General features: G+C 45.1%; 1 protein-coding gene across 2 annotated transcripts in view; it reads left to right on the forward strand.

Moving 5' to 3' along the window:
* DOCK5 (dedicator of cytokinesis 5) overlaps window positions 1-13,497 on the forward strand; it is a 240,537-nt gene that overhangs the window by 205,937 nt on the left and 21,103 nt on the right. For both annotated transcript variants that reach the window (XM_023216751.3, XM_023216752.3), the window contains exons 40-44: window positions 1,476-1,580; window positions 8,209-8,350; window positions 9,329-9,410; window positions 10,944-11,028; window positions 11,833-11,919. In XM_023216751.3, the coding sequence (XP_023072519.1) occupies window positions 1,476-1,580; window positions 8,209-8,350; window positions 9,329-9,410; window positions 10,944-11,028; window positions 11,833-11,919 (501 nt within the window). The remainder of the gene's footprint in view (window positions 1-1,475; window positions 1,581-8,208; window positions 8,351-9,328; window positions 9,411-10,943; window positions 11,029-11,832; window positions 11,920-13,497) is intronic.

Below are 13,497 nucleotides of genomic sequence, written 5' to 3' on the forward strand. Positions count from 1 at the left end.
AGGAGTTAGAAAAGATCAGGTCACCCATAGTCATGAAATGATCATTTATTTGAGGAGCTGGGTGTCAAGATCACTTTGTAAAAAGTCTCCTGGTGTACTATACCAGCCCCTGGCTTCACATGCAAAAAACTCATGTATTAATTTCATGAACTAGACTGGGCCCGGTGGCTCATGCCTTTAATCCCAGAACTTTGGGAGGCCAAGGTAGGTGGATTGCTTGAGCCCAGGACTTCCAGACCAGTCTGAGCAACATAATAAGACACCATCTCTACAAAAAAATACAAAAAATTAGCTGGGCGTGGTGGCATGTTCCTCTAGTCTCAGCTACTTTTGGGAGGCTGAAGTGGGAGGATCACCTGAGCCTGGGAGGTCAAGGCTGCAGTGAGCAGCTGTAATCATGCTACTGCACTCCAGCCTGGGCAACAGAGTGAGACCCTGTCTCAAAAAATAATAATAATAATAATTTCATCAACTGAACTGAGCTGAAATATTAGTAATGTAACATGTTACCTACCGGTCTAAGAAAATAGTATTTTGATGAGACCGTCACCTAGATAGAAGAGTAATGGCATGCTAACTATTGTGGGGGAAGGGGGTTCAGGTCATTGTTCACAGCTGCCCACATCTGGCTGGCTATTGTGCTTACTTTAAGGCCGACCTTGTGAGCCAAAGCTGGGAAGCCTCTCATCTTGTGAAGAATTAAAGACAGAGGTGGTAGCAGATACTGAAAAACAGAGCATCACCACCACCTTCTGGGTACTTACAACTTACCAGACACTTTCATCCAAACCACTGCATGAACTGCACGGTCCTTCTTTTTAAAAATTTTCTTTATTATTATTATTTGTTCACAACAGGGTCTCACTCTGTCACCCAGGCTGGAGTGCAGTGGTGCAGTCATAGCTTACAGCACCCTTGAACTCCTGGGCTTAAGACATCTTCCTGCCTCAGCTGCTGGCTAATTTTTAAATTTTTTGTAGAGATGAGATCTCACTATTTTGCCCAGGCTGGGCTCAAACTCCTAGCCTCAGGCAATCCTCCCACCTCCGCCTCCCAACGTGCAAGGATTATAGGCATGGGCCTCTGCGCCTGGCCTTGGAAGGTCCTTTATCTTCTCCCGTGGGTGTCTGGTTAAGTGCAGCCACCTTCTGCGAATCTCAGAAGGCACTTTTTAACCTTTTATAGGTCCTGAGCCCACTTTGAGACGGTGCCCCGTTATGCAGAAGAATTGAAACGTGCGCATACTTCTGCATACACCCTCAGGGAGTCACAGCCCTCCAGTGTCCATTCGTGGAGCCCAGGTCCAAAACCTGTGATCTGAGAACAGGATAACCCTTTTCTGCCCATAGGGTGTTTTTCAAAGACCTTTCATTGCTCTGCGTTACATGGGAAACAACAAAACAGGGTCTGACTTTTTTCTCCCCCTAACCGTGTCCTTATAACCTCTCCTTGGAATGTTTTGTTTTGTTTTCCAGAAAAAAAGGGCCTCGTTTTATGAGAACATCATTAAGGCAATGAGGCCTCAGCCTGAGTACTTTGCTGTTGGATACTATGGACAGGGCTTTCCTTCTTTCCTACGGGTAAGAAACCTGATGGTGGTCTCCCAGGCCATTAGGAGGAGGGAAGAAACTCATTTCTTTTCCAGATGGGCAACAGTGTGTTAGCAGCTGCCGACCCATGTTCTCTCGCGGTGGGAGGTAGGGGAGGGAAACCATTTCCTGAGCGGCCGGCCTCTTCACCCCACACCCCCAGACACCCCTGGTGTTCTGGCAGGTCTTTTGTGAAATGACTTTTCCCAGGTGCAGTGCAAAAGGGAAAAACATGCCCCGCACTGGTCAGCTGCTGTGGGTCACTCTGGGGAAGAGTGTGGACTGATGTATTTCATTGTTTGTTGTGTTTCTAGCCAGAGCTAATTTGAAAGTAGGTATCCCAAAAACTAGACTGCAAGAGTCTCCCAAAATAAAACATTTTATTATAATAATAATGACAAGGATGGCATTTTTCTTCCATCTCAAAATCATCTATAATGTGATACTCATTTTATAGTTTAATAAACAAAAATTCTTTTAAGGAAAGTTTCTTTTAGAGCTGAGCTTTGCTTAAACATTTATTCTCCATCTACTTTCTCCTAATTTTAAAACAAGTGATAAAGCAAGCAATTTACATTCCTAACAGTGCCTGATGAGACACTGTTTATTCATTCAGTCAGTAAATACTTACTGAGCATCTACTCTGTGCCAGGTATAGAGAAGGCATTAGAAATATTTTGCTGATTACAGTCAAACATAGTCCCTACTCTCATGGATTTTACAACCTAAATTCATGAGGGGAGATTTTAATCACACATGAATGTAAAATTTAAACCACCTGTCGGACACAGTGGCTCACGCCTGTACTCCCATCTCTTTGGGAGGCTGAGGCAGGCAGATCATTTGAGGTCAGGGGTTTGAGACCAGTGTGACCAACATTGAAAACCTGTACCTACTAAAAGTACAAAAATTAGCTGGGCATGGTGGTGCGTGCCTGTAATCTCAGCTGCTCAGGAGGCTGAGGCAGGGGAATTGCTTGAACCCAGGAGGTGGAGGTTGCATTGAGCCAAGATCACACCACTGCACTCCAGCCTGGGTGGCAGAGTGAGACTCCATCACAAAAATAAATAAATAAATAAATAAATAAATAAACTGTAACCAAGAAAGATACCCTATGCTATAAGAATCTGTAACCAAGGCCGGGCGCGGTGGCTCAAGCCTGTAATCCCAGCACTTTGGGAGGCCGAGACGGGTGGATCACGAGGTCAGGAGATCGAGACCATCCTGGCTAACACGGTGAAACCCCGTCTCTACTAAAAATACAAAAAATTAGCCGGGCGAGGTGGCGGGCACCTGTGGTCCCAGCTACTCGGGAGGCTGAGGCAGGAGAATGGCGTAAACCCGGGAGGCGGAGCTTGCAGTGAGCTGAGATCCAGCCACTGCACTCCAGCCTGGGTGACAGAGCAAGACTCCATCTCAAAAAAAAAAAAAAAAGAAAGAAAGAAAAAAGAATCTGTAACCAGGAAATATTTACCCAAGTGAAATAGAAACTTTCCCTTTTACAAAAAATGTACAGGAATATTTATAGCAGCTTTAATCATAGTCACCAAAGACAGGATCCAATCCAAGTGTCCCTGAACTGGTGATATGGTAAACAAACTTCAGCGTCTCGACTCAACAGAATACTGCAGCAGCCAAAGGCAGTGAGCTCCTGATACACACAACTGCGGGCACAATTCCCACATGCATCTTGCTAGGTAAAAGAAGTTAGACCTAAAAGGCTACATAGTCTGTGGTTTTATTTATATGAAATTCTTGCCAAGGCAACACTTCCTATCAGGACAGAAAATAGATCAGTGGTTGCTGGTCAGGGGGAGGTTGGCTGCGGAAGGGCCTGGGGACATGTTTGGTGGCGATGAAACTGTTCTGTATCTTGATTGTGGTCCTGGTTATGTTTGTCGCAACTAACAGAATTTTACCCCAAAAGGGGTCCATTTTACTGTATGTAGATGATGTCTTAATATTGTTTTTTATTTTTATTTATTTATTTACTTATTTTGAGACAGTTTCTCACTCTGTCACCCAGGCTGAAGTGCAGTAGTGCGATCTCGGCTCACTGCAACCTCTGCCTTCTGGGGTTCGAGCCATTCTTGTGCCTCAGTCTCCCAAGTAGCAGGGATTATGGGCGTGCATGACCAGGCCCTTGCTCATTTCTGTATTTTCGTAGAGATGGGGTTTCACCATGTTGGCCAGGCTGATCTTGAACTCCTGACCTCAGATGTTCCACCCGCCTCGGCCTCCCAAAGTTTTGCAATTATAGGCGTGAGCCACCATGCCCAGCTTATGTCTTAATTAAAAAAAAAAAAAAGAATCAGGGTCTGGTGCAGTGGTTCACACTTGTAATCCCAGCTACTTGGGAGGCTGAGGCAGGAAAATCACTTGAGCCCAGGAGGCAGAGGTTGCAATGAGCTGAAATGATGCCCCTGCACTCCAGCCTGGGCGACGAAGCCAGACTGTCTCAAATAAGACAAGATAAGATAAAGTCTTTCCAGGGAACCTCTATTTCAGCTGCAGTCTGAAAGGTAAGCTGGGAGTGGAGCAGGTAAAGGGAGTAGGAATAAGCATTGCAGGCAGAGGAAGCGGCAGGCAAGAGCAGGGCAGTGCCTGGGAAGGAAAGGCCGATGCGGCAGGCACAGAGAGAGCTGGGGTGCTGGCAGCGGGGAGGGGAGCCCTGGAAGAGCCTGCACCACAGTGGGGTTTCCTGACATGTTCTCTCTGCATCCTAAGAGCAGTGGGAGCTGCTACAGATTTTTCGTGTTGGGAAGGTCATCTGGCTTTGGTCTCCATGGTCATCCATGGAGAATGGACGGGAGGTGCAGCAGATAAACCACTAAAAGACCATTGCAGATGTTCAGAAAAGAGATGACAGGCTAGACTCGGGACGTGGGGGTGGTGGCTTTAGAGGGGAGCGGAAAGACTAGAGTGTGGAGATGAGGTCACAGCCATCTGATGATTGATGGGCTGTGTGGGTGAGGAAGCGAGAGTTGTCAAGAATGATTTCTGGGCTTCTGGCCTGCATCACTGGAGGGGGTAGTTGAACCATTTACTGGGACAGCAGGACCGGAAAAGGCCAGAGTCACGGAGGAGAGAATGAATTTATTCCTTGAGTAAATATTTATGAAACTCCTACCACGTACTTGGCTCTAATAGAGGCATGGGAGCAGAGTCAAAACAAACCAGAACCTTGAAATTTATAAAGCTTATGTTCCAGCTTGGAGAGATCAGAAAATGAGATAAATTAATAAACTATTTAGTATGTCAGATGGCCTAGAACACTGCCTTCTACAGTGTAGTTACTCAGTAAGTGTCATGGAGAAAAGGACTTAGGGAAGGGGACTAGAGAGGCACGTGTTGGAGATGGAGTTGCAATTTTAAACAGAGTAAACAAGAAAGACTTCAGAAAGAAAATGACATTTTTGTAAAAACCAGAAAAAAGTTAAAGAATAAGCCATGCAGCTATCAAGAGGATGAGCACGGGTCCCAGACCTTGAGAAGAGCAGGTCCAAAAGCTATGAGGCTGGAGTAGTGTGTACAAGAGGGTGTATAGGAGAATGGGGCGGATGGCTGTGGGTACCAGATAGCAGAGGACCTCCCAGGGTTTTCTGAAGTGTTTGCACAAGTTTGGTTTTGCATGTACTCAAGGGGAGGTAGATTTGGAACATCCACAAGGCACAAGTCAACCATTAGCTGTATAGATCTAGAACTCAAGTAAAGTTACAGACAAGAGATAAAAGTTGGTGAGTTACTTATATGGAGTTAAAATAACCGTGGTTGGGGATGAGATGGACCAGGCAGAGGAAAGAGAATGAAGAGTGGAAGGTCTGGGACCAACCATGGTGACTCGTGCCTGTAATCCCAGCACTGGTAGGCCAAGGCAGGAGGCTTGCTTGAGCCCAGGAGTTTGAGACCAGCAATTCAAGGCCAGCCTGGGCATCATAGCATGACCCCGTCTCTACAAAAAATTGTTTTAAAAATTAGCCAGGCATGGTAGCATGTGCTGTGGTCCTGGCTACTCAGTAGGCTGAGGCAGGAGGATTGCTTGAGGATTGGAATTAGAAGCTGCAGTGAGCTGTGATCAAGCCGCTGCACTCCAGCCTGGATGACAGAGTGAGACCCTGTCTCAAAAAATAAAAAAATAAATAAATAAAATAAAAAATAGAGTGTAGGGTAAAAATGCAGCAGGGTCTAGTGTTAGCTCTGCTTTAATCCAGGTCAACATAAAAGAACAACCCCTGCCACATCCGTTACATATGCCTGTGTGTTGCGTGAAATCAGAAATGTGACCACAGAGACAGCAGTGATTCTGTGAAATCAAGAACACCAGACTTTAAGTCAGAAGCATTCTAGTCTAAATCACCTGCTGAGCAAGTGTCTGATTTTGGTGAAATCACGTAATCACTGAGTCTTGGTTTTCTGATCCATAATTTAGAAAAATAATGCCTACATCACAGGAAAGTTTTGAGAATTAAGTAAATAACATATAGGAGTGCTTTATAAACTGTAAGGTAGTTTATAGATGTTAACATACCTCGAAGCGTACTTACGGTAGAATATAAAGTCCTTATGAGTGTATATAACGTCAGTGCCATTCTCTTCTATGGGATATTTCCCCAAATTCAGAACATATAAAATTACGTCATCCTCTACTTCCAACCGGGTGAGATTTCTTTATCTCTCTTGTTTCTGTCAAGGGTACCACTGTTCTTCCTACTCCAAGACCACTGACTTTTTTTTTTTTTTAAGAAATGGGGTCTCGCTCTATCATCCAGGCTGAAATGCAGTGGCGTAATCACAACTGCCTGCAGCCTTGACCTCCCAGGCTCGAGCAGTTCTCCTGCCTCAGCCTCCTGAGGGGGTGGGGTTACAGGTGTTCACCACCACGCCTAGCTAATGTTTTTCTTTTTTCTTAGATGTGGGGTCTCACTGTGTTGCCCAGGCTCAAAACCAGTGATCTTTGAATCAGCATCAACTCCCCTGTCTTCCTCGCCCTTCTCCCAACACCAAAGAGACAAACACTGAATGCTGTTACTTCTCCCTCTCCTGCTGTTCCTTTTCCTTCTCCTGTGCAGTCCAGCCTATGAGCCTTCAGTTGGGCGTAGATGCCGCCGTTGGCTTACATTGTCTACACTTCTTCTTTCATCATGCGGCTCCCGCCTTCCAGAACCTCCAGTGAACATTCCGAGTCTTTGAAACCTGCCTGCCATGCGAGATCATTCATATTCTGGCTCATTCTTCCAGGCCAGGCTCATGTCTTCTCCCAGGACTCTTCTTTCCACCCCTGGGCCTGACCCTTTCCACGTACCCGCCTGGCCCTTCTCACTCCTTCTCTTTACACTTCTTTTCCCATTCATCTGTCTATGCCTATCTAAGGCCCGGGTCTTCTTTGAAGCCTTCTCTTTCCAGCCAAGCTAATTCTTCCTGACCTGCTTTGATTCCTTTTCTAGTCATCGTCTGCATCATACAACTAGCGTTGTATTACACTCTGATCCTTTGCCCACCATTGTTTCACCTGAATGATGGGATATCAACAGGCTTGAGTCCCATAGATTTTTCCTAGCTTGGAAAAGTTTTATCATGTATTCCAAAAGATCCAGTAGTTTTTACTCCCTTCATTCAGTATTTGCCTGAAAAGTGTAATTGCCTTCACGGTACTTACACTATCAGGTTTACTTATTTATTTACTTGCTTCTTTTTTATTCTCTCCTCTAGAAGGTAATTCTGTGAGAGCAGGATCACCATTGTACTCCTGTTGTCTGACTGATCTTCTGTTAGCGCAGCACATATTTGTTATATGAATGGACAAGTGAGTTTCAAAGACATTTTACAAGACAACCTGGGCCCAAGCCTTGGTTGAAAAATGAATCATGTGTGGGCTACCAGTGCAAACTGCTCATTTCAGACATGGCTGTGTTTGCACTTGCCCAGGCAGTCACACCTGTGAGACAAATTACTCCCATGCCTGCAGCCTAGGAAATCTCTTTGGGGAAAAAATTTGATTAAAGAGATTATATTTCCAGTCTAGAGTGGAGAAAATAGTATTTAATGCGGTGATTTTCTATCAGACTTTCAGGATTGGCTGGGGACTGTGGTACATTGCTTCTGTTCTCTGTGACTCTGTTTCTGTGCCAGAAGACACTTCTCCTCATTCTTTTAGACAGTGCTGTTTAAGTGCTGGTCCACAAACTGTTACTGGATTGTGATGAGATCAATAGTTTATATCTCAATGTAAATTAATGCACTTCCTTCCTTCCTTGAGAATGTCTTGCCATGAAAATATCAGCATGCTTGGTGATGTCATTGATTTACATGAGGGCACAAGTTCCTTATTTCCTTGCAGATGGGTCCAGACTGTTTGCAGACTGGCCATGGTCCTTGGGCCACACCAGAAGCAGCACTGGGCTAAGTATTTTTTATGCCTGTGATTTAACTTCTCAAATAAACCGCAGCTCTTATAAGATGTGACAGTTGCTGTCAGGCACAGACTAGATATTCAGTGAGAACTTGATGGTGTGGATTGAACCTTGGCTGGGGAGCGCAATGGCTCCCTCAGTACCCGGAACTCCAGTTGCCTCTTCACTCGTCCTATTTAATGACTTCCCTTGCTGTCTCTCACCTGCAGAATAAAATCTTCATCTACCGGGGAAAGGAGTATGAGAGGCGAGAGGACTTCAGCCTGAGGTTGCTAACCCAGTTCCCCAATGCGGAGAAGATGACCAGTACCACGCCTCCTGGGGAAGACATCAAGTCCTCCCCCAAGCAGTGTATCCTTCCTGTGGGGAATATGGCCCCGAGGCTCTTATGGCTGTGCACAGCCCCAGCTAAGCCAGAGAAGATGGGAGCTACAGTCCCTTCTCTGCAGACAGACAATCCTCTCAAGCATTCTGATGCAGGTTCCCATTCCATGTAAAATCTTTGGGACCCTCATAGCATTAGCTGGTGGTGATGATGTAACAAAAGAAGAGAGACAATAGACAAGTGATGGATATGAAATATACTTCCTAGCCAGATGGGGAGCTTAAGTGGAACATAGATTTCCTATTCTGAATTCTGGATTCTGTTGTAGACTTTGAAATGGTATCTCTGTCCTGGTGGGTTGGGGAGCTAAGACTTTCTAAGACACGATCATTAAATCAGAGCAGGAGCGCTTACCCTTGAGCTGCTTTTGAAGCCTAACTTGACCACTTACCAGCTGTGTGATGTTGGATTTTAACCTCTCTTATCCTCAGATTCTCCATCTGTGAAAAGTGAATAATAATATCCCTCTCGTAGAGTTGTTGTGTGTATTAGAGATAACATATTCAAAATACCTAGCACTGTGTCCAACTATGGCACTGGATAAACAGATGGGATCCAAAGATAAAAGCAATTCCTGTTGCCTGGGCTCTGAGTCTGGTGATTTCAGGGGATGCTTGTCCCAAGAAATTGTTTGAATCCATTTCTAAGCACCTGTCCCCTGATATTGCATTGATGTCTATTTCCCTATGGCAAGGGTTGTTTGCCAGATGTCTGACCAAAAACAAAAAAGAAAAGAAAGGACCCTAGGATTAATTGTAATCACTGAATAAGGCATTTCGGTGATACACAAAGGAACTTGATTTTCAATGTGGTCCTGGCATTTGGGTCAAAGGGAGTGATTAGTGCTGGTGGCATTTCCGGCGGTGAAGCAGGAGGAACGGGGCCTTTGGTGTCTGACAACTTCGCGGCCCCAGCCCCTCTCTTTTCCTTAACAAGTTCCTCAGACATGCAGTGCTTCACCGTAAAGCCAGTGATGAGCTTGCCGCCCAGCTACAAGGATAAACCAGTTCCAGAGCAGATCCTAAAGTAAGTGGTTTTTCATTTAAAAAAAAAAAAAAATCTGTGTCTAGGCACAGTGGCTCACATCTGTAATCCCAACATTTTCCAAGGCCAAGGGAGGAGTATTGCTTGAAGCCAGGAATTTGAGACCAGCCTGAGCAACAAAGTGGGACTCTGTCTCTACAAAAAAGAGAAGTTTGTCTCTCCCTCACACTTGTTTGGAGTACATTAAAACCAAAGCCTTACATTTATTACCGTTTGCAAGACCTACTGTCTATTCTTCTTTGAGTGTAAGATAAAAGCTTGCTAATACAAAGGGATGTGGGGGTTTTGTTTTCTTTAGGCAGAGGAAAATCAGAAATTTCACGCCTAGGTTTCAGTCCCCTGAGCTTTTCTTTTCATCCAAAAGCATCACAGAGGAGTGGCTGGTCCCCAGTGATGGAGCGGCTCATTCCTTGTCTTGAAGAGCCGAATGCTAATAGTGTTGATAGAACTGTTATACAACTCGACTAATGAGATCACAAACGTATGTGAGTGCATATACCTTTTTTTTTGAGACGGAGTCTTGCTCTGTCACCCAGGCTGGAGTACAGTGGCATGCATGATTGTTCAAGCAATTCTCCTGCCTCAGCCTCATGAGTAGCTGGGATTACAGGTGCATGCCGCCACACCTGGCTAATTTTTTGTATTTTAGTAGAGATGGGGTTTCATCGTGTTGCCCAGGCTGGTCTCAAACTCCTGAGCTCAGGCAATCCGCCCACTAAGAGACAGGGTCTTGCTGTCAACTAGGCTGGCATGCAGTGGCACGATCATAGCTCACTGCAACTTCAAACTTCTGGGCTCAAGAGACCCTCCCTCCCACCTCAGCCTCCTGAGTAGCTGGGACATACACCACCACACATGGCTGTGTGTGTGTGTGTGTGTGTGTGTGTGTGTGTGTGTGTGTAGATGGGATCTCGCTGTGCTGCCCAGGTTGGCTGGTCTTGAGTTCAAATGATCCTCCCACCTCTGCCTCCCAAAGTGGTGGGATTACAGTGTGAGCCGCCACACCTGGCCACATATACCTTTTAAAATTGTGTGCTGTGACTTTGGGAGGCTGAGGCAGGTGGATCATTTGAGGTCAAGAGTTCAAGACCAGCCTGGCCAACATGGTGAAGCCCCATCTGTACTAAAAATATAAAAAAATTAGCCAGGCGTGGTGGTGCGTGCCTGTAATCTCAGCTACTCAGGAGGCTGAGGTAGGAGAATCACTTGAACCTGGAAAGTGCAGGCTGCAGTGAGACTCTGACTCAAAATGAATAAATAAATAAATAAATATAAATAAAAAAAATAAATAAAATTGTGTGCTGTGAAATAAATTCCTAAGTAATATAAAAGTAAGGTGTGAAATAAAATCAAATTGTGCACTTTCTCAGGCCTTCATGTGGAGGCATTATTGATTATGAGATAGCTTAGTGGGTAAAACTCAGACCAGGCAGATGTGTTATAGTTTTGTTGAAGTCAAGTCGAGGAGTGGTTGTTCTAGGAGAGAAAATACAGCATTGCTTTGTCCTTCTCCAGCTACTACAGAGCCAATGAAGTGCAGCAGTTCAGATACTCCCGGCCGTTCCGGAAAGGAGAAAAGGATCCAGACAATGAATTTGCTGTGAGTTCACCCCTTTTGTCCTTTAAGAGGTAAAATTGATGGGCTGAGCACAGTGGCTCACACCTGTAATCCCAGCATTTTGAGAGGCTGAGGCCGGCGGATCACGAAGTCAGGAGATCAAGACTATCCTGGCTAACACAGTGAAACCTCATCTCTACTAAAAATACAAAAAATTAGCCAGGTATGGTGGCACACACCTGTAGTCCCAGCTACTCAGGAGGCTGAGGCAGGAGAATTGCTTGAACCTGGGAGGCAGAGGTTGCAGTGAGCTGAGATCGTGCCACTGCACTCCAGCATGGGTGACAGCAAAACTCTGTCTCAAAAAAAAAAGGTAAAATTGGCATCCCAGGTGGAGGTCTTCCACCTACCTAACCAGCTTCCACAGGAGAAACGATGGCACCCCTGGGAGTAGAGGCTTCACCTGCTAATTACCTAGACAGCAAGTGCTAATTACCTAGACAGCCAGCTGTCATCTCCATGGAAAATGCTTGACTAGGAGTCCAGAATCTGGATTCTTCCTGGGCCTGCTGCTTATGATGACCTTGGGCTAGTCGTACCTCTCTAGACCTCACATTTCCCTCTGTAGGGTGAGAAATCCCAAGTAGATTATCCCTTTCAGCTTTAAACATCCAGAATCCTTGAATTTTATGAGAAAATTTGGCTCCTTCCCTATGAGGCATTTGAGAATAGAATCTCACTTAACTGAACCAGGGAGTTTTGCTGTTGTCCCTGGGAATTGACGAACATTTCATGTTTTCCTCCTGGGAATTGACCAACATTTCATGTTTTCCTTCTTGCCACCAGACGATGTGGATTGAACGGACCACATATACGACTGCATATACCTTTCCTGGGATTCTCAAGTGGTTTGAAGTCAAACAGATTTCAACAGTGAGTCATTTGAAATTGGCACTTGGAAAAAAACTTTCTGTCTCCAAATATAATAACAGTCTTTGTTGAATTCTCTCTGCAGTTCACACCAGCTTGGCCAGCCTCCTCTGGCCAACTTTGTTTTTCAAAAGAGAAATAAAAGGCATGCTTCTATAATAGAGCTTCTTTGTAAAACTGATGTGACAACACCAGCCCTAAAGGTCACTCACAGTGAATGACTCTTTTATGTCTAGAGGAGTGGTGTCTGCTCAGCGATCCTGCCAGCACCCAGAAACATTTTTGGAATGCCGCTTGGAGTTTCCTGTCAATTACATCTTCCCTCCCAAAGCCTGTTCTCTTCTTTTATTCTCCGCTAATCACATCCCCAATCACCCTAGACTCCTCCCTCTTTATCTCTCCCAAAAGCTGTTGTTTTACCTGTTTAGTATTGATTAAATCTGTTTTATTTCCCACCTCCTCATTGGCCTGCCTGCCATGCATGGCCTTCTCAGATCCAGTTACCTCACTGCCTTAGTGGGAATTCCATTAAGGAAATCTTATCATTTCATCCATTCTCATGCTTAAAGCCCTTCCATGGCCCCAAGTACCTGGAGTATAAAGCCTGCCCTGCTTAGCACACACACACATGGCCTAACTCTTCTGCCTCATCTCCTAGGCAATCTATTGGAACTGTACTGCTCATCCCATGCTAATTTCAGTCCTCCATGACATTGGATCGTTTTCTCTGCCTGAAACACACTCTTGCAATTTCTGCACCTAAATAACTCCCATCAAGGTTCGGTTTAGGCACCAGCTTTTCAATGAATCCATCTCTGAACAACCAAATTGGGTGACCTACCTGTTGTCTGTCCCCTGTGGCACCCTGGGCGTGTTTCTAACCTACCATGTTTACATGTCCTGAGACCCCACTAACACCATCAGCTCCTCCAAGCCATGAAGTACATACATCTTAATCACTTTTGTATCTGTGGTGCATAGCATGACACTTAGCCTAAAGTAGGTGTTCAAGAAATGTTTCTTGAACAAATCTGAACTGAAGTTCAATGTGTTGTAAGTCATGGCCAGGTACAGTGGCTCATGCCTGTAATCCCTGAACTTTGGGAGGCCAAGGTGGGAGGATCACTTGAGCTCAGGAGTTCAAGACCACCCTGGGCAATATAGCAAGACCCCCACCTCTACAAAAAGAATAGCTGTGTGTGGTGGCATGTGCCTGTCATTCTAGCTACTTGGGAGGCTGAGGCAAGAAGATGGCTTGAGCCCAGGAGTTGGAGGTTGCAGTGAGCTATGAATAATTGCACTGCTGCACTCCAGTCTAGTCAACTGAGTGACACCCTGTCTCTAAAAGAAAAAAAATTTAGACATTATTCCTCAGTTATGGATATGATTTCTGGATGGAGACTTTTGGCATCAAGTCTGGAATAGGAGGTCATGTTGACCGATAATAGGTAAAATGAAGAAGGAGTTATTTTTTTTTTGAAACCTGATTTTGTAGACATTTCCATAGGAAGAACTCTCTGAATCTGTACTGTCTCATTTTCTTTTCATTCAAAATTCAGCCTGTATGTTCTAATACATCCG

The sequence above is a fragment of the Piliocolobus tephrosceles genome, chromosome 7, assembly GCF_002776525.5.
Source record: "Piliocolobus tephrosceles isolate RC106 chromosome 7, ASM277652v3, whole genome shotgun sequence".
Classification (NCBI taxonomy): domain Eukaryota; kingdom Metazoa; phylum Chordata; class Mammalia; order Primates; family Cercopithecidae; genus Piliocolobus; species Piliocolobus tephrosceles.